The 20151-nt window shown below is 41.8% G+C and overlaps 1 protein-coding gene across 1 annotated transcript in view; it reads left to right on the top strand.

The window, feature by feature from the left end:
• Positions 1-20151, top strand: part of GNB1 (G protein subunit beta 1) — a 54110-nt gene that overhangs the window by 25867 nt on the left and 8092 nt on the right. The window contains 4 exon segments of the mRNA XM_014582360.1: positions 338-444; positions 7145-7208; positions 8536-8698; positions 18252-18318. Of these exon segments, the coding sequence (XP_014437846.1) occupies positions 338-444; positions 7145-7208; positions 8536-8698; positions 18252-18318 (401 nt within the window).

Here is a 20151-nt window from a genome sequence, read left to right as displayed (position 1 = left end):
GCTGGAAGAAGGGCAGCCGTGGAGGAATATAAGACCAGGAAGAACTGGTCCTTGATGCACAGCATGGGGAGGAGTGGAAAGGGGGGAAGCTTGTATGTCTGAAGCTGGCGGTCTTTCTGCACATGCATTGGAAGGCAGAAACAGCATCCTGGAAACCAGCAAGAATAGTAGGCTTAATAGCAGTCATGAAAGGGCTAGGTGCAGAGTGCCATACTAAATCCATGGGAGAATGGGGCACAGTGAACAAGCTGCATAACCATTAAAGAAAAGGAGGGATTTCAGGTGTAGGGTCCTGTAATTACAGATGTTAATTTGTAGTAACCTTTTTATTTTTAAGATCACAAACAATATTGACCCAGTGGGAAGAATCCAAATGCGCACTAGGAGAACGCTGAGGGGGCACCTGGCCAAGATTTATGCCATGCACTGGGGCACAGATTCCAGGTATGTTTGGGCAGGAGGAAAATGCTATACTTGATACAAACATCATTCTTTCTTGATTTTTCTGTTGGAAAGTAACCCGAACTCATTTGCTGTGTTTTGTAAAGAAAATAATTAGAAAATTGAGTCAGATATCGAGGCAGATCAGGTATAATATACACAGATGTAGATTCCCTGCCCAAATTTCCACTTGTCAGAGCTAATGGTGTGTTGTCGTTTCTTTACCACGATAGTTGGGTTTATATTAGCTGTGATCTGTCTTTCTCTCCCTTCACCTTTTTTTTTTTTTTCCTCTCTTTTTTTTTTTTAGTTTCCAGACCTTGGTTCTTCCAGTTTCACCACTTACCTTTCTTAGGATCTTGGGAAAGTTATTTAACCTCTCTGTCCCATGGTTTCTTGACTTTCCAGCCTGTTTTTGGCCCATGTCTTCCTGTGGTTTTCATGGTTCTAGGGCTCATACAACCTGCCCCATGGGGTATTTGAATATGAAATATGTTGAGCCTTAGAATTACCTGGGGGCCCCAGGTGCTATATGTGGACTTGCTGTTGCTTTTCTTCTTAGAGCCCACAACAGACACTTGGGAATGCACATGTGAGCTACTGTCAACATCTCTCACTAGGTTTGTCTGTCGCACCTTCCTTTTTTCTTGCTTGCTGTAGATCACATATACTCTCTAGAGAGAGAGAAAGGGAAAGTGAGAAAGCTCTCCCCAGGAAGGGAACCACTCCATGAAATCCCTCTTCTCTATTGTCAGGATTTTGGGCACCCATGCATACACACCTAGTGTGTTTTCCAAGCCACTGGATCCAGGACTCAAACTGCACAGTTGGTCATATGGAATCCAGCCAGCTTACCCACCATGTTACTGGCTGGCCCTGCCTGACCTTTTTGTCTGTTGTCCAAAAGAGATCATTCCCTTCATGGTTTCCTATTTTTCCTACTTTAAATCCTACTCTTACTTGGACTTCTTTTTTTCTCAGGAAATCTTACCTCACACTGTCTCTTGTCTTCTCTATTTCCTATGCCTTAGCTCAGGCTTAATCTATAGCTATTACTGAAAAGGAATTTTATTAAGCTCTTTTCCTTTTCTTTTAGAGGTTACCAGAAAGTCTGTCTATGCCTTTTCCACCCATGCACTTAAATAAAATGGTATTTGATTTGTGTGGCTGTGACTTGCCCTTTCAAAAACCTAACAATACTTACTATGCTTTTCTTTTTTTGCATAGTATTTTTTTTTTCATTTTAATTTTTTGAAAAGATAGAATTTTCTGCTTGCTGTTCTCTTTGTTCATGAGATTGTCCACTTTAGCGTGTAAATAGCTAGAGAACAAAAGATTCTATCTTTAGCTTGTTCTATACAGTATACCATGCAATTCCATATGCAAATGAGAACTAATGTGATCATTATAATGATGGCAGTTGTCAGAATATAAAAGGAAAGAGAGGGATGTTGTTCAGATGATACAAAGTTTCATTTAGACTGGAGAAATTAGTTTTAGGAATCTTTTGCACAGCAAAGTAACTATAGTTAATAATGTATATTTCAAATTTGTTGAAAGTAGATTTTAAATATCCCCATCACAAGAATGATAAATGTGAGGTAATGAGTATGTCGATTAACTTTATTTAATCATTTAACAATCTAAACATGTATCAAAACATCACATTGTAAATATATAAATATATTGATTATTACATGTTCATTAAAAATGTTACCATCCAGGGTAAGTAAAACTAGAAATTGCTTTGTGAATTCAGAGTTTTTAGTTTTTGCTATAGAGTTTTTAGTTTTTGCTATAGAGTACATACGTTCACTGGATAGAGACAGATGGAAGGTGAGAAATTACCTCCCAGAGGGAACAAGCTATACCACAGTCCTTTCTCCTCTGTTCTCCTGTTGGAATTTTGGGCATGTATACACATGCTCCCGGCATGTTTATCAGGGTGTGTGTCCAGGATGCAAACAACACACTTGGCCACGTGGTGTCCAATGTCTTAACTACCATGTCAACTTCTGGCCCCATAATTTTATCTTTTTTAAAAAATAAAAAAGGAGAGGGGACCAGTGGCAGCATGGTGATTAAGGTGCTGGACACTCTCACATTGCCGATCACGGTTTGAGTCATGGACCCGGTGACTTGCTTTCTCACTTTCTCTCTCTTTCTCTGTTTCTCTCTAGTCAAAATAAGATAAATGAACGAATAAATAAAATTAAATAATTACATTTTTTAAAATAATGAAAAAAATTTTAAAAAGGAGAAAGAAAGGAAATGTCCAGGGGCCAGCTGATCCCAATAGGAAAATGGAGGAGAAGGGATTGTGATGTGGCCATTCCCCCTGAGGGTTTTTTTTTTGCATGTATTAATATGACTTTGTTTACATTTATACTTATGAATAGATTCTGATTTTTATACTAAAATTCAACTTTTACTTTTTAAAATTTTGCCACAGGACACATACATACTCACCCAAAGCAGGGAGGGAAAGAAATCACCACTCTGCCATGAGACATGGGCATGCTACAATCCTTACTTTAACATTTTTCCCTCCTGTTGGGGTTTTGGGCATACACGCTCACATGCCATTGTGTTTTTCAAGCTTCTGGATCTGGGACGCAAATTGCATAATTGGCATTGTGATATCTAGCCACCTTAACTTCCATACCATCGGCTGGACCCTAAAATTCAATTTTTTAATAACATTTATGGTTCTCTTTCAGTCACATGGATTATTGTTAAGTTTTTTCTCCTTTTTCTAAAATCTGTTAAGGTCTTACTTGATGGAAAGTAAACACAGTTTAACTTACCTAGGATTAAGAGCCCTCCCTTTTGTGAGTAAAACAAAAGATGTTAGGTGTTTGGATTCTGACCCCAGCTTTCCGTGTCCTGGAGCCCTTGGCTTACCTGCTGGCTCTTTCCTCTGTATTCTCTGTAGCCCTTCAGGTAAACGATTTGTGAATAGGCTCAAGGAGGCAAAGGGAACCCAGTTCTTTAACAGTTACCTAACCTGAGAATAGGAGATCTGTCTCCTCTCACCTTCTGGAGGATCAGCAGGCAGCTTAACATTTCCCTAGCCCCTTGGCAAGTCAGCAGTTTTTAAACTCTGTGACCAAGAGACCTCTGTGAAGGTGACCTTCCTGACCTAGGAGGATGAGATGCTGCAGGATTCTGTTCAGGTTCTTCAAAGGGCCAGACAGAAATAGCCACAGAGTGGCCCTCATATTATTACATGAAGATAGTTTTAAGTACCTCTGAAGTCGATTACGAGAGGAGTTGCTTTAAGAATTAGGAGTGGGAGGGAGGAGTTCAGGGGGAATAAAAATCTTTTAACTGACACAAGAATGGAAAGTTATCTATTGAACATGACGTACATATGGGGTTGTCAGAAAAGTTATGACTCATTTTTGCTTAGAAAAAATATGCCATGAATTTTCCCATGACCCAGTAGTAATATCTGACTTGCTAGACATGCAATGCACTGCATGCATGCTCTGAAAAACCATGTTGTATACTGTAAAGATGTACAGTGGGGGCCAGCAAATAGCGAAATGATTATGTCACTGGGCCTCCTATGTAGTTGACCACGGTTCGAGTCCTGAATCTGCCAACTTAAAACAACACTGTACATGTGTGCTTGTATGCCCCAGATCCTGAGAGGAGAACAGAGGGGAAGTGATTACAGTGTGGCCATTCCCATTGGGGAGATAATTTCTTCTTCTTCTTCTTCTTCTTCTTCTTCTTCTTCTTCTTCTTCTTCTTCTTCTTCTTCTTCTTCTTCTTCTTCTTCTTCTTCTTCTTCTTCTTCTTCTTCTTCTTCTTCTTCTTCTTCTTCTTCTTTTTTTTTTTTTGAGAGGTTTTTGCTATAGGGCGCGTGCGCTCGCCAGACAGAGAGAGACAGCGAGAAATCACCCTCCAATCACGAAACCCGGGGCCGCCTACAGGGGCGTCCAGTGACATAGCCATTACGCTAACTGCTGGTCCCGAGGGGGGTAATTTCTCGCTTTCTTTCTCTGTCTGTCTAGTGAGCATATTTGCCCTAGCAAAAATCTCTCTTTAAAAAAAAAAAAAAAAAAAGATGCACCATGATTAAATGTTAATTTTAAAAAAGGTAAAACAAAGAATAATTGTTAATTTTTGGGTATAATCATGCCTCAATTCCTTCTCTTCTATGTCTTCATCCTTTTGGAATTTCAGGCATGCATACACACATGTCTGACATGTTTTTCTTTTCTTCCTTTTTTTTTTTTTTTGTTGTTGGGGGTTGGGTGGAGAGGTTTTCCTATAGGGTGCGTGTGCTCGCCAGAAAGACAGAGTTAGACAGAAGCCAACAAACATCACTCCCCGGGGAGATGGCCATGCCGCAATCCCTTCTCCATTCTCTTGAGATCTTGGGCACACACGTACACGTGCCTGGCGTGAGTTTAAGGCACCGGGTCTGGGATGTGAACCACGGTTGACTACATGGGAGTCCAGCGACGTAGCCATTACACCATCTGCTGGTCCCAACCTGATGTGTTTTTCAAGCTGCTAAGGCCAAGATTCAAATAGTGGCCAGCCAGGTGGGATCCACCTCCTTCAACCATTATGCTACGGGGCCAGCCCAATAAAATGTTTAAAATTAAAACTCTTTATGTCCTTATTTATCATACTGACAAAAATCTATATAAAATTGTGAGGAGAACCTTCTTTCTTTTTCTAAAACTCTGCACAGGTATGGTGATACAAGTAGCGCAGCACCATTACATGATACAGAGCCATAGGAGAGACCTTGGTTCAGGGATTTGTTTTTGTTTTTGTTTTAGTTTTTATTTTTGAGGCTTTTGCTTTAGGGTACATGCCCTTGCCAGAAAGAGACAGAGGCAGAGGCAGTGAGAGGGAAAGTGAGATATCACTCTCCCCACTCCCCAGGGGGGTGACCACACTGTAAATCCCTTCTCTGTTCTCGCAGAACGTTCTCTCCATTCTCACGCACATAAGCCTGATGTGAGTTTCAAGCCATTAGGTCCAGGACTCAAACCGTGGTTGACCATGTGGGAGTCCAGCAACTTAACCACTATACCATTTGATGGCCGCAGACTCAGATCTGGTATCACTCTGAACATACTAGACATGCCAATATCCACCTATGATCCTGGTTGACTGGGAGAAAAATCGAGGCATAAGAAGACCTTCAGGGATACTTCCCTCCCGCCTGCCCTCCACCCATGGTAAAAAGTAAATAAAAATAAGTTGGCTCTGTAGCCTAGAGGTTAGGACAACCGCCTCCCACCCCCAAGAGGTAAGGACACCCGCCTCCCCCCCCCCCCCCCCTCCGCTGTAGCCGACAAGTTCCAGATCCAGTGGCTTGAGAAACATAACCTGGCGTGTGTGTTTGTACCCAAAATCCTACAAAGAGGGAAAGCTGGAGGAGAAGGGATTCACCCCCATCAAAGGGTGCATTTTCTTCCCTGTCTTTCCGGTGAGTGCATTCATTCTCTAATATACATACAAATGTACATACAAGCCTTCATACATCAAACTTTAAAAGCACATTCTGTAGGACAGAGTTGTTTGGGTTCTTTTGTAAATTTTACGTAGCTGACATCTTTTTCTTTTCCTTTTATTTATTTATTTATTTTTTGGAGAGGTTTTTACTATAGGGCATGTGTGCTCACCAGAGAGATGGAGAAAGACGGAGAGAGAAAGCAAGGAATCACCCCCAGGGGGATGGCTACGTCACAATCCCTTCTCCATTTTCCTCTTCAGATCTTGGGCATGCATGCACGCGTGCCCAGCGTGAGTTTAAGCCACCAGGTCGGGGAGTCAAACCGTGGTCGACTAGATGAGAGTTCAGTGACATAGCCATTACGCTAATTGCTGGTCCCTGTCCCCTTTTTCTGTGAGAGTGAGATTTTTGCTATAAGGGCACGTGCGCTTGCCAGAGAGGGAGCAAAAAACACCCCCGATGGGGAATGGCTATGCCAGAATCCCCTCTCCATTCTCCACTTGAGATTTTGGGCATTCACACACACATCCAGCATGAGTTTCAAGCCTCCAGGTCTGGGACTCAAACCATGGTCAACTATGTGGGAGTCCACCAACGTAACCATTACACCATCTGCTGGTACCTTTTTCTTTTTTAAAATGAATTATTTACTTACTTCTATTGATTATTATTTTTTAATTTAACCAGAGAAAGAAAGAGGAAGGGAAAGTGAGAAAGCAAGCTGCATTAGTAACCCAACACTCCAATCTGAATTATCAAATTATCATCTGTGGCGGTGTTTTTGCTCTTTCTTTCTTTCTTTCTTTCTTTCTTTCTTTCTTTCTTTCTTTCTTTCTTTTTTTATTAAGAATGATTTTTATTTCACTTTATTTATTTATTTTAATTTGACCAGAGAGAGGCCAGCAGGTGGTGTGGTGGTTTAAGGGCACAGGACTCCCACATGGCCGACTGCAGTTTGAATCCTAGACCTGGCAGTTTGCTTTCTCACTTTCTCTCTCTTTCTCTGTCTCTCTATTCCTCTCTGGTCAAATTCAAAATAAGTAAAGAAATAATAAAGTTAAATAAAATAATTCTTTTTTAAAAAAAGTAAGTATGCTTTGTCTCAAGCAAATTAGACATCGAAGAGTGTTAGAAGTTACCAAAATTTCAGTTTTCATTTGTTGCTTTTGTAGGATTTTGTGTCATGCAGCATTGATAGCTTTTGTCTTCTTCCTCTAGGCTTCTTGTCAGCGCCTCACAGGATGGATAACTCATCATCTGGGACAGCTACACCACAAACAAGGTGAGTACTATAAAATTCCCTTTCTTGGGAAACCAACCCAGGAAATAGTTTTTAACTCCGGGGTCATGTGTGCTGATGAATAAAACACAGGATGGGAAAGGTAGTTACAGTAACTAGTGTATTTTAGTAGTGACGTCATGTAGGTGAGGTGGGTTGTTATCATATGCTGACAAATGTTGCTGGTCTCTGCTGCGAGCTGTGGGTGCCGTAGTAGTGTATTTTGTCATCTTTTTACCAACAGGTGGGGGGGCTCCATGTGGTTTTTTTAGGAGACCTGGATTATGGTTTTAGCTCAGTCTGAGAAATTGGGAATTTTTGTTGTTGTTTGTCATTAGTTTTTCATGCCATAGTTCATATGCACTTACCAGAGGGAAGAGTCAGAGAACCCATCAGTGGAGTGTAATCATGCTGCAATCCTATTTTCTTCATTTCTCCTTCCCATCAGGATTTTGGGGCATGCACATAGATGTATCCAGCATGTTTTTCAAGCCACCTGGGTTTGAGCTATGGTCAGTTATGTAGGACCCAGCTCCCAATGCACAGCACTTAACTATGACCCAGGGCCAGCAATGGGAAGTTTTACATGTTTTACTTAAAGATTGGAGAAATGTAGATTTTTATTCAGTTATTAGTTTATACAAGATATAATCTGAAATTTATACTTTGAAGTATAAATTATTAGGTCGTTGAGAAACTTGTGATATATTTTTCTGTGCAAAAAGGCATCATGACCTTCCTCATGACCCAATAAATTAGTTTTGAAATTTAATTTAGTGTTCTGTTGTATTGAGTGAAAAGCACTGTCAAACTGGTTCAAATATGTATGTAAAAGATCTGATTTAGTTGTACTTTACTAAAAGATGCTAAATGTGTTTCAAAGATAGCATTAATTACAACAAATCTATCTAAAGCACAGGAATGTATATGGTGGAATTAATTATGATAATGTCATTCAGTTATTTCAGTAAGAGCACTTTGTTTTTTAAATGAATCCATAGCCATTTTGACAACCTATTTGAAGTGTTTTCCTCTTTAGTATGTAGTTTTGATTAGGAGGCAGTTTATTACGTAAGTGTCTTCTTAACTGTAAATTGTGATTTTAATAAAACCATAGATGAAATTTGGTTTCCACTTGCAACACTGAATTTCTAATTAAATTATTACTTCTGGCCACACATACAAATTACTCTCTAAGTAATCTTGGCCTTTATCTTGCCCTGTCAGTTTCTATACAGTGAAAGTTGAAGACTAGAAATAAAATCATAGTATCACCAGTTAATGTTTTCAAATATGAAGGTGTTTGCATTGCCTATGTTTCATCATTTAGGTCCATGCCATCCCTCTGCGCTCCTCCTGGGTCATGACCTGCGCATATGCTCCTTCTGGGAACTATGTGGCCTGCGGTGGCCTGGATAACATTTGTTCCATTTACAATCTGAAAACTCGTGAGGGAAATGTCCGCGTGAGTCGTGAGCTGGCAGGACATACAGGTACATGTTCTTGTTAATGACCTTTAAGTGTGATATACTGTTCACCTGGGTGTGTTATATGCTGTGTACATTTGCCTGTTGTCAATCATCATTTAATGAGAGTGGTTCACATAATGTAGAAAGCGAAACAGACCTGATGTGCTTTTGTCTATGAGAAACCTGTGGATTTAAGCTACTCTAACCTCCCATTTCAAGTGTTCCAGCTACTTTGTTCACTTCCTTATAATTAACAACCCCTCTGTCTTTCATACATTAACATAAAAGTTCAGTCTGTTACCTTGTTCTAACCGTCTTTTGTTTTGAGCACCTTTCTAATAATTTCTTAATCTAAACAATCATAGGTTCATCTTTCTAAGAATTTCTTAATCTAAACAATCATAGGTTCATCTTTATGTGTACATGCATATATGCTCATGCCTTTATTTTTTTTTTTTAGATTTTTGCTATAGGGCACATACACCCACTAGAGACAGAGAGACAGAAAGCAAGAAATATCCTCCCCACACACACATGCCAGGGAGATGGCCACTCCACAATCCCTTCGCTTTTAGTTTATCTATTGGCTCTATGGGTAACCTCTTCACCTTATTTTTCTAATAGTTTATGTAGGGACTACAGAGTACATTGACAATTTGTCATGGTCTACTTAGTTGTTATTGCACCAATTCATGTAAAATGTAAGAACCAACAGCCATGAAAGTCAATTTTCTGCCCCTTCTCTAGTCTCTATGTAGTTGTCCTAAGTATTATACCTGTATGTGTTAAAAGCCGCCCATAAGACATTGTTGTTTTTTCCTTTAAATATTTCTAAGAAATTAGTCTCAGAAATGAGAATGAATTTGTAAACCTTTAAATGGTCTTTTTTTTTTTTTAAGAATTATTTTATTTAACTTTATTTGTTTATTTTAATTTGACCAGAGAGAAACAGTGTAGGGAGGGGAGTGAGAAAGCCAGCCTGCATATCCAGGACACTGTTGGCCATGTGGGGGTCCAGCACTCTTCACCACCACTCCACCAGTCAGCCCCTTAAACAGTCTTTTATAGTTAACTAAATATTTACCATTTCTAGTGCTCTCTGTTCTATTTTTTTTTTTTTTTAGAGAAATTTTTGCTATGGGGCATGGGCACTTACGAGAGAGACAGAAAACGAGAAATCATCCCCTGTGGGAAAGGCCAGGCTATTTCCTCCTCCATTCTCATAGGATCTTGGGCACACGTGCCATGCATGAGTTTTAAGTTACCAGGTCCGGGACTCGAACTGCGGTCGACCATGTAAGAGTCCAGCAATGCAACCACTGCACCGTCTGCTGGTCGCTCTCTGTTCCTTATTAAGATGAATTTTTGTGGGGCCAACAGGTGGCATGGTGGTTAAGGATGCTGGACTCCCACATGGCTAACTGTGCTTTGAGTCCTGGACCTGGCAGCTTACTTTCTCACTTTCTCTCTCTGTCTCTGTCTCTCTTTCCCCCCTCTCCCTCTCTCCCTCTCTGGTAAAATTAAAATAAATAAGTAAATAAAGTTCAATAAAAAATAATTTAAAGAAAAAGTTGAATTTTCTTCTGGTTTCGCCTTAGCCTAAAGAACTCTTTAGTATTTTTCTCAAATTTTAATTTTTTATTTTGCATAGGGCACTTGCACACACCAGAGAGAAACAAAGAGAAAGGGAGAAAGAGCCCCCACAATGGGGCATGGTCATGCTTCAGTTCCTTTTCCAAGTCTGCATCCTGTCAGATCTGCATACACACACACACACACACACACACACACACACACCCTCCATAATTTTCAATCTCCTTGGGTCAGGATTCAAACCATGCAGTTGGCCATGTGGGGCCCAGCCCCCTTAACCACTAGGCTGTGGGGCCAACCCTCTCGCATTTCTTTCTTCTTCTGCTTTTTTTTTAATGACAAGTTTTTTTTTTTTTTGTTAACTATTGTTTTATTTAACTTTATTTTATTTTAATTTGACCAGGGAGAGAGAGATAGTGAGAAAGCAAGGTACCAGGGCCAAGGCTTGAACTGCAGTCAGCCATGTGGGAGTCCAGCGCCCTTAACCACCGTGCCACCTGCCAGCTCCAGCATTTCTTTAGCTTTTCCCCCAGCATTTAGATCCTCTGATGATGCGGTCTCCTAGCTTTTATTTATCTAAAAAATGTCTACTTTACCTTCATGCTTGAAGGACATTTTGCTGGATTTACTTTTTTTCCCCTTTGATTAGCGCATTAAAGTTTTATCTTGGGTTTTTAGCAGTTTGACTCTGCTGTGTCTAGACCTGATGTTCTTTGGTGTCTTAAATCTGATGTTCTTTGGTGTCTTAAATCTGTAACTTCTGTCTTTCACTAAATGTGGAGGATTCTAGACCATTCTTCCAGGATGCTTTCTGTCCTATCAGCTCCTCTTGTTCTCCAGTAGATAGGTGCTCCTACTGTCTCCTGTGGCTGCTTAGTTGCCCAGTTCTTCAGATCTGCCTATTCTGTTTCCTTTGAGTTTTGTCATCTCCAGTAATCTGTTAGGCTATCCAGTAAAAAATTTAATGTCAGATATTCTTTTTTTCAATCCTAGGATTTGTTTGCTTTTATTTAAAAATGGTTTTTATTTTTCTTCCTGGATTTCCTATCTTTTTATTATAATCATATTTATTTTTTTTTCATGAACACAGTTACAGTAGCTGCTTTGAAAATTCTCATCTGATTTTAGTATTTAATCTTTCTGAGATTGGTCTTTGTGCATCTGTTCTCTTGAACTATGGGTTACATACATTGTGCTGTATCATGGTACATATGTGTAGTACTTGCATATTTATCCTAGGCATTATGTATGCATTATAGAGACTCTGGATTTTTTATCATCCTGAAATATGCTTTTTCTGTTTTATCAAGCAGTAAAATTCTGTCTCTCCTTTGTGACACCAGCTGAAACATCATTCCATTCTCTAGCATTGGCCAGGCTGTATGGGATCTGTTGTCTCCCCGTGTACTTCAGGTGTCAGATATTTGAGTGGTAGTATGCATCAGTTAGGCCTCTCTTTCGGTGCCATTGTTTCTAGGTTTTCTTCCTTCACTTTCCACCGTGATTGCCCTCAAGTCTTTTCAAGACTTGGCTACAGATCTCTCTAAGGTTTTCTTCCCATGAGTATCACGTGCAAAACCCACCCCAGGAAAAGCACTATGAAAACAAATCCACCTAATTCCTTTTTTTCTTCCATGTGTAGACTCCCCTTCGGCTTCTCTCTGCTTTGGTTTCCAGTGTCTTTGGATATTTCCTTATGTCCAGTGTTCATTATTGTTTTCTGTTGGATGATTGTTCTTGTGGATGGCAGCTCCTACTTTACTGCTTGAGTCAAGCTGGACTATGCTCCTCAAAAATTGTCATAAAACACTATGCATTCACAACACATTTTTTTTTTCTAATTTTGTCAGAGTGTGAGAAAGCACTCCCCCGTGGGGCGTGGTCATTCCACAATCCCTTCTCCTCTACTTCTACATCCTGTAAGAGTTTGAGGAGGGACTGGCAGGGGGGGTGGTGATTAAGGGCGCTAGACTCCTACATGGCCGACTGTGGTGCGCGTCCTGGACTTGGCTGCTTGCTTTCTCACTTTCTCTCTCTCTCTGTATCTCTGGAAATATTAATCATAATAAAGTTAAATAAAATAATTCTTTAAAGATAAAGAAGATTTTTTTTTCTTAATTTGCTAGAGGGCACATGCTCTCACTGAAGGGGGCATGAGAAAGCACTCCCCATGGGGCATGGTCACATATATTTTGAGAGACCAGCACTTGGCATAATGACTGTGTCACTGAACTCCCATGTAGTTGACTAGGTTCAAGTCCCGGACCTGGTGGCTTAAACTCAGGCCAGGTGCATGTACGTGTATGCCCAAGATCCCGAGAGGAGAATGGAGAAGGGATTGCAGTGTGGCCATCCCCTCTGGGGAGGTGATATCTTGCTTTCTGTCCCTCTTGTCTCTCTCTGTCTTTCTAGCAAGCACACATGCCCTGTAGCAAAAACTTCTCCAAAAAAAATCATGCCAGGCACCTGTGCAAGCGTGCCCCAAATCCTGAGAAAACTGGAGGAAAGGGGATTGTGGTATGGCCATCTCCCCTGGGGGGGGGGTTATTTCTCACTTTCTCTCTCACTGTCTTTCTGGCCTGTGGCAAAAACCTTAAAAAAAAAAAAAGTTGATTTAAAATTTTAAAAATTTGTCCCATTAAGAGTATTAAGATCTTTCTTCAGACATAATAAATATTTTCTGTCTTCCCTAGGGGATGATTATACTTCAATTCCTTCTCTAATTCTTTTGGGATTTTTGGCACACATGTGTACAACATGTTTTTGGTTTTGTGTTTTTCAAAAATTATTTCTTTTATTTATTATTATTTTTTAACTTGCTATTGTCACGAAAGAGAGAGAAAGTGAAAAAGCAGACCACCATGCTGCGACACGAACTGCAGTCAGCCATGTGGGAGTCCAGCCCCAACCACTACTCTATCTGCTGGCTCCCACAGTGTGTTTTTCAAACCACTCAGTCCAGGACTCAAACTGTGTAGTTAGCCATGTGTGATCTAGCCACCTTAACCACTATGCCACCAGCTGGCCCCTAGTGCTTATTCTTATAGGGTATGTTCCAAAACCTCTCAATGCATATGTAGACATACTTATCCTTGCTGAAATCATTCTGGTCAAGAAGGCTTCAGCAAAAAAACATACTGGGCACATACACATGTGTGCCCAGAATCTCAACCAGAGAGAGAAATGGAAGAGAAGGGATTGTAGCGTTACCATATACCATTGGAGTTGTGCTTTCTCCATGTCCCTCTTTTTCTTTGACTCTTTGTTTTTCTTTGGTGAATGCTTGTGTCCTCTAGCAATTACAAATATAAAATCCCTTGGCATTTCCTCAGTTTCAAATCTTCAGCTTACTTTTCACCGAACTTCTTGATGAAGGTTCCCTCTCCTCCCTACCCTTGCTCCCAGCTCTAGTACACACTCACATCTGCAGCTAGACCACTTTTCCTCCAGTTCTAAGCTGAAAATTCGTTCCCTCCCAGTAACTGGAGTCCAGGAGATTTCTGGTCTTGTTCCTTAAGCTGAGCATTTTCACAGCACAGATGTTCTGTAGGCTGTGTGAGAGTAGTGACCACAGTTGGAACCTGGTCATTCCAACTTCTTGGCTCTGATGCTGCCCCGCCCCCCTTGCCTACCTCCCCGTATGTCCTGTGGCCAGCCTCTTTGGATGGAGTCTCTTCCTTGATCCCTTTCAGATGGGGTTGTCCTCTAAAGTTCTGGTTGAGGGCTCCAATATCATTGTGTGTTTAATTGGAGAGATTTCGGGGAAAGTTACCTTTTGTGTTTTTAACTTAACTCCCCTCCCTGAACTATAATGTTATCTTTAATGGGTTGTGGAGAGATCAGTTGTGTGGTGAACTAATTTGTGCCTACTGGTGGACGTTTAGGCAGTTTCCAGTTTACTACATATTATAAATATTGCTGCAGTAAATATTGTACTTGTAGACAAATGGTTTTCTCGAGCCCATAATTATGTTTAAGAATAAGTCACCTTAAGAGCTGTGTTTGGTCAGCTTTCATATGTTGTCCTTGACTTTTCTCTTTGAGGTAGGCAACCACTCTCAGTAAAGATCAAGTGTATGTTCCCGTTTTGTCTTTCCCCCAAACTGAGCAACGTGCTGCCACCTTCTAAACGTCCCCTTGCTCTGCCCTGGAGGCCCCTCAGTGAACACCATCCATGGCCTCCCAGGAATATGCCTTTATCCTGAGCTTCTGCTCTCTGCCCCGCCTTACCTCAGACGGCCTCCTCTCTCCTGGATGGTTGCAGCCTTGTCACTGCCACCAGTGGTTTTCATGCAACTCACGGTAGCTCTTCCTTCCATTACTTATAGGACCAGGCCATCCAAAGCCCCAGGCTGTGTTCAGCCTTTCGATGGGGTGCATGTTGACATCTTCATAGGCACAATTTTGTTCAAGGTCTATTTTCCTTTCCCCTTTGCAGGTTTCCAGAGGTTGGCAGCACAGGCCCCCGCGTCAGGGCAGGAAAAGGGCGTGTTTTCACCTGAAATGTCCCCCAACACCCACACACCAGGGAATTTGCTCATTCTTCAATAACAACAGAAATAGTAACAGCCTCCACTTACTGAGAATTTCTGTGTGCACCGACAGCTCTGTTCCTCCAGCAGTTCTCCAAGATGATGATCCTTAATTAACCAGGGCTCATGGAAGAACTGACAGGAGTGTTTGCTGCTGAGAATGCAGCCCAGGTGTTTCTGGTTTCAGAGTCTGCAGTTTGCACCAACCACAGGCTCCCCGTCAGGGTGTGGATGGGCCTCACAGTGTGTGCTTGGCTCCCTTGGCACCACCTGTCTTGCCCACCAGCTGTACAACCTGTATCTGTGTCGGTTTGGGCACTGGCACAGTGCTTACTGAGCCCTGATGTGCAGCACATGTTTGCTGAGTGAATGCAAACATTCATTTCCACATTTTCTCTGGAAGAAAAAATTTCCATAAAAAATATGTCCATGTGGTTGTTGTTTGCATCCCTTTGATATAGTAAAAATACAAAAAGGACCAAAACTTGAGTCACAAAGTTGGAAGCCTATAACCCTAACTGTAATTTAAAATAACTTTCATATATATTTTTGAAAACCCTTAACTACAAATGTTACAAAATGGACACTGAAGGCAGCCTTCCCTGATGCTCCCTTGTCCTCACACGTGTGCCAATGTTTCCGTCAGCTTCTTGTGACGCCTCTGTGGGGAGATGGGGACTCTGGAAAGAACTACCTGTCCACACTGCTCTGCTCCTGTTCTCAGTTTGGCATGCGTTATGATCCTAACCACGTTCATGATTTCCAAGTGCTTTGTTGGTTTATAAATGTGGTCATTTCCTCATTGTTCTAGTTCCCAATATAGAGTCATCGGGAAGTCATGGCATATTTTTCTGGTTTTATTTTTAATAGTTTTATTAATTTTTAAAGGATTTATTTATTTAATTCCATTTGTTGTTGTTACTATTTTTTTAATTTGACCAGAGAGGAAAGGGAAAGCAAGAGAGCAAGCCACCAGGTTCAGGACTCAAACCGTGGTTGACCATTTGGGTGTCCAGCACCTTATCCACCATACCACCTGCTGGCCCCCATGACATGTTTTTCTTTTCTTTCTTTTTTTTTTTTTTTTTGGAGAGGGTTTGGGTACACGGGCGCTGGGCTCGCCGAGAAAGAAAGGAAGTGAGAAATCACCCCCGGGGAGGTGGCCACACCACAGTCCCTCCTCTTCCATTCTCCTCTTGGGATCTTGGGCACGCACGCACATGCACCCGGCGTGTTTTCAACCACTGGGTCTGGGACGCGAACCGCAGTCAACTATATGGGGGTCCAGCAACATAACCATTATGCTACTGCTGGTCCCGACATGTTTTTCTATGCAAAAACGCCTCAGGACTTTTCCGATTACCCAATAGTCAGCTGATACTTCATCATCTAAAGGCTGTAGAGTCCAGATCATATTATCCATGCACAAGAGCTGTAACTTAGTATTCAGTCTGGTTCTTGGCGGTAACAAGCTTGTGAGTTCTGTGAGGACCTACCACCTGCATAAGGCAGGATAAGGAAGTCTTTATCTTTTTTCTTTTTTAAACAATAGTAGGAGAGTGGACAAAAGGAAGAACTCTCAGTAGGGTCTCATCACACTGTGATCCCCTTTCCCTAGCCCTTCAGCTCTTTAGGATCCTGAGTAACTGCTTTATAGTTGATGTGTGGCTTCCAACACTGCAGGCGGGGTGCTAGTATTACTATTGTGCCACAGCTGCTGGGCTAAGGTAGTGTTTCTTTCAAGCAGTGAACCTGGGAGTGGCCCTGTCTGGTTGCTGATGGTGCTGAGTTCCTCCTTTCTCTGCTTTCATGTCGAACAGGTTAAGTACTGTGAGGCCCAGTGAGATTGTATAGATGGGCACCTCACAGTGATAGCTTTCAGAAGGAAGGGACAGTAAAGCTGACATAAAGCAAGGGTAAGAGTGAGCCAAAAAGCCATTGGAAAGGAGCTTGGGAAGAGGCTCAGAAGAAGAAAGAGATTCAGGACCCTTGGATGCTGGGCTTTGGTTCAGCTCTGTGGTCCCTGGTGTCTCTATGGATGTGGCCTCCAGGATGTCTTTGACACATGTCCTTTTTTGGGTACAGCACTGAAAGTTGAAAATGTCATCTCTACATATTTTTTCCATGGGACCAAGTTTGATAATGTTTGTTGAACAAATGTTTTGTTTTCTTGTGTTCTTACATTTTCTACATCAAAACCCTCAGTGGGTTTCTTCTTTGTGTGCTCATTGATGCAGTGTTCCACAACCCCGTGGCATGGACATGGAAAGCATTTCTGTTAACACCCAGATCTAAACAGGCTCTTGCTTGAGGGTGACCATCACTGCTTGGGCCCCTCAGGGTGGTCAGGTCAGGGCCAGTCTGTCACCAGCCTTGGGCAGAGGTAGGCTAATTGGTTAAAAGGTTTCAAAGTAAATTCCAGAGCCATGATAATGCACTGATATTGTGGCCACTTAAATTTAGAATATAAGTGCAAAATAATGGTTAAACAAAAGTTCTTCACATAAAATCAAAGTGTGTAGGTACTGCAAGTTGATCTTTTTGTTTTGCTTTTCCTCGTTCCAGAGGCATCACATGTCCTCTGCGTGGCCTCCGACTCATCCTTCCAGGCGGGAGAGGATAAGAATGCTCAAGGACATAGTAGTATTCCCGCTCCAACTTGGCGTGTTCTCAGTGCTGCGCTAGGAAAACAAACCCCCTCAGATCTGTTGGTTGAGCCACCCCCACTAGACATCCATAGCATCACTGCCAAGTAGCTGGTTTTGTCATCTTTTTTCTATTAACCCTTGGTAATCCTTTCTGTGACCTGCCAGCCCTTGTCGCCCTCTCTTCCTTGGGCTCACTCAGGCCTACCTCTCTTGGAGGCCTTGTGGCTCCAGTCTGTCTCATGAGGTCCCTCCCTCTACTTCTCTCTTTCCTTCTTAACACTTTGTAATGTACTTCTTGAGTTGTTTTTGTTCTTTTCCCTAGTGGAGGGTCAGCTTCAGGGAGTATAGAGGATCTCTTTTGTTTAAAGACTTATTCCACATGCCCAGAGTGCTACCCCAGGGACTGGGATCAGTTCTTGTTGAATGACTGAATGAATGAGCGAGTGAGGGGGAGAGAGAAGGGAATCCCTAGGCTTTGATTTGTTGAACAGAAAAGCAGATGAAAGGTGTGGGTGTTTCATGGGTATGGTTTGTTACTCCTTTACCTGTTGCCAGTGTTTGTGGGTCTGTGTGTGAAGCACACTTCTGACTTGCCTTTTTGTAGCCCTGGTGTTCTTCCTGCTTGGCCTGCCGTGCATGTGACTGTCCTACTTTGTGTATTGTCTTCTTCCATACTCAAAACAGAACAAGAAGTAGCTCATAGGGTAGACTTAGAATTTGCGGGTATATTCATTGTGCCAGTGTATTTATTATGTTTACAAGACTGTAGAATCTGGATCGTCACATGTGTCTGCTCTTTGGTAGGCTACTTGTCCTGCTGCCGGTTCCTGGATGACAATCAGATCGTCACCAGCTCTGGAGACACCACATGGTAAGTACCTGTGCCAGGCAGGCAGTAGAGCCTGGGCCCACAGCCAGAACCTCTCTTACATCTTCTGTTCCAGACATGCACTAGAAATAAGATTGTTGATGTTAATTGTGACATCTTTAATTTGAAATGGCCTTAAGATTTAAAACACAAAATAGCAGTGAGCGGTGAATTCATTAGACTGTAGATTTATAGAATTCCGTTTTGAACAACTAAGAACTACAATATAGAAGTGCATGAAATACCTGCTTTTCTTTTTCCCTTCCATATATTTTTTCATGTTTAGGTGATATTTCATAGTCCTCTGGGGACCTGGGGTAGTTTTTAAGTTGTTCCTTTCTGATAGTGCCATCTCAAAGTGAGTGACAGGCACAGCTTAAAATGACAGTCATTGGGACCAGTAGTTAGCATAATGGCTATGTCACTGGACTCCCATGTAGTCAACCATGGTTTGAGTCCCGGGCCCGGTGGCTTAAAACTCAAGTCAGACACGTGTGCATGCTTGCCCAAGATCCTGAGGGAGAATGGAGGAGAAGGGATTGTGGCATGGCCATCCCCCCTGGGGGGTGATTTCTTGCTTTCTGTTTCTCTGTCTGTCTGGTGAGCGCATGTGCCCTATAGCAAAAACCTCTTCCAAAAAAAAAAAAAAAAGGCAGGCATCAAGGGTAAAAACAGCACTCTATAAGGCTGACTCACATAGGAAGGTTCCTGGTTTGCTTCTGAAGACCTCCCTGAGTATGCTGGGCATGGATGTACCTATGATTACCTGGGAGTGGCTAAAGCTGGGAGGGACTGCAGTATATAGACCTTATTGAGGGTGCCTGTTCCTTTGTCTCTGTGGCTTTCTCTGTGTCTCTCTTGTTCATGGAAGAATAAATTAATAAGCTTTAAACAAATAGGTGTCATAGTTCAAGTGATTTATATCAGACTTCTTAAATTTGGGAATTTCTGTCTTACTACTAGTAGATGGAAATAAATGTTAGAATTTTTTCATATATGGCATCAAAACATGTAAATGACAAGATAGTAATTTTACGAATTTTTTTAAACTGTCTTTGTGAGTTTTCCTGTCTCACAAGGCATGATTTTGTGTCCAGGAGCTGTCCTCACACAGATGTCTAGTCATGTGGTGGGCTTGAGGTCCATGTTGGATGAGGGTGAGCATTCACTGAGAGGTAGGCTTTACCCAACTTGTCATCAGAGAGGTCACAATGTTATAGGGTGTACTAGTTATATAAATCACATGCGTTTACAGAAAGGTTATTATCTAGACTATCAATCTTGGGAAGATTATATTTGTTAGAAGATATTTTTCTTTTTCTTTTTTTCTTTTGGAGAGGTTTTCGCTATAGGGCGCATGCGCTCGCCAGACAGACAGAGAGAGACATAGAGACAGAAAGCGAGAAATCACCCCCAGGGGGGATGGTCACACCGCAATTCCTTCTCCTCCATTCTCCTCTCGGGATCTTGGGCATGCACGCACACACGCCCGGCATGAGTTTTAAGCCACCGGGTCCGGGACGCGAACCGCGGTCGACTACGTGGGAGTCCAGCGACATAGTCATTACGCTAACTGCTGGTTCCCGTAAATAAACTTTTTTCAAGGAATTTTTTTAAATTTAATTTCATTTATTATTATTATTTTAAAAATTGACCAGAGAGAGATACAGGGCGGGACAGGGAAGTGAGAAAGCAAGCCATCAGGTCTGGGACTCGAACTACAATTGGCCACGTGGCAGTCCAGTGCCTTAACCTCTGCACCACCTGCTGGCCCCAGCAAATAAACTTTATATACATTTTTTTTTTTTTTTGAGAGGATTTTTCCTTGAGGGGGCG

This window comes from Tupaia chinensis, unplaced genomic scaffold (assembly GCF_000334495.1).
Source record: "Tupaia chinensis unplaced genomic scaffold, TupChi_1.0 Scaffold143584_1, whole genome shotgun sequence".
NCBI lineage: Eukaryota > Metazoa > Chordata > Mammalia > Scandentia > Tupaiidae > Tupaia > Tupaia belangeri.
The sequence above is the reverse complement of the archived record's forward strand: the minus strand, read 5'-3'. Positions and strand labels throughout refer to the sequence as shown.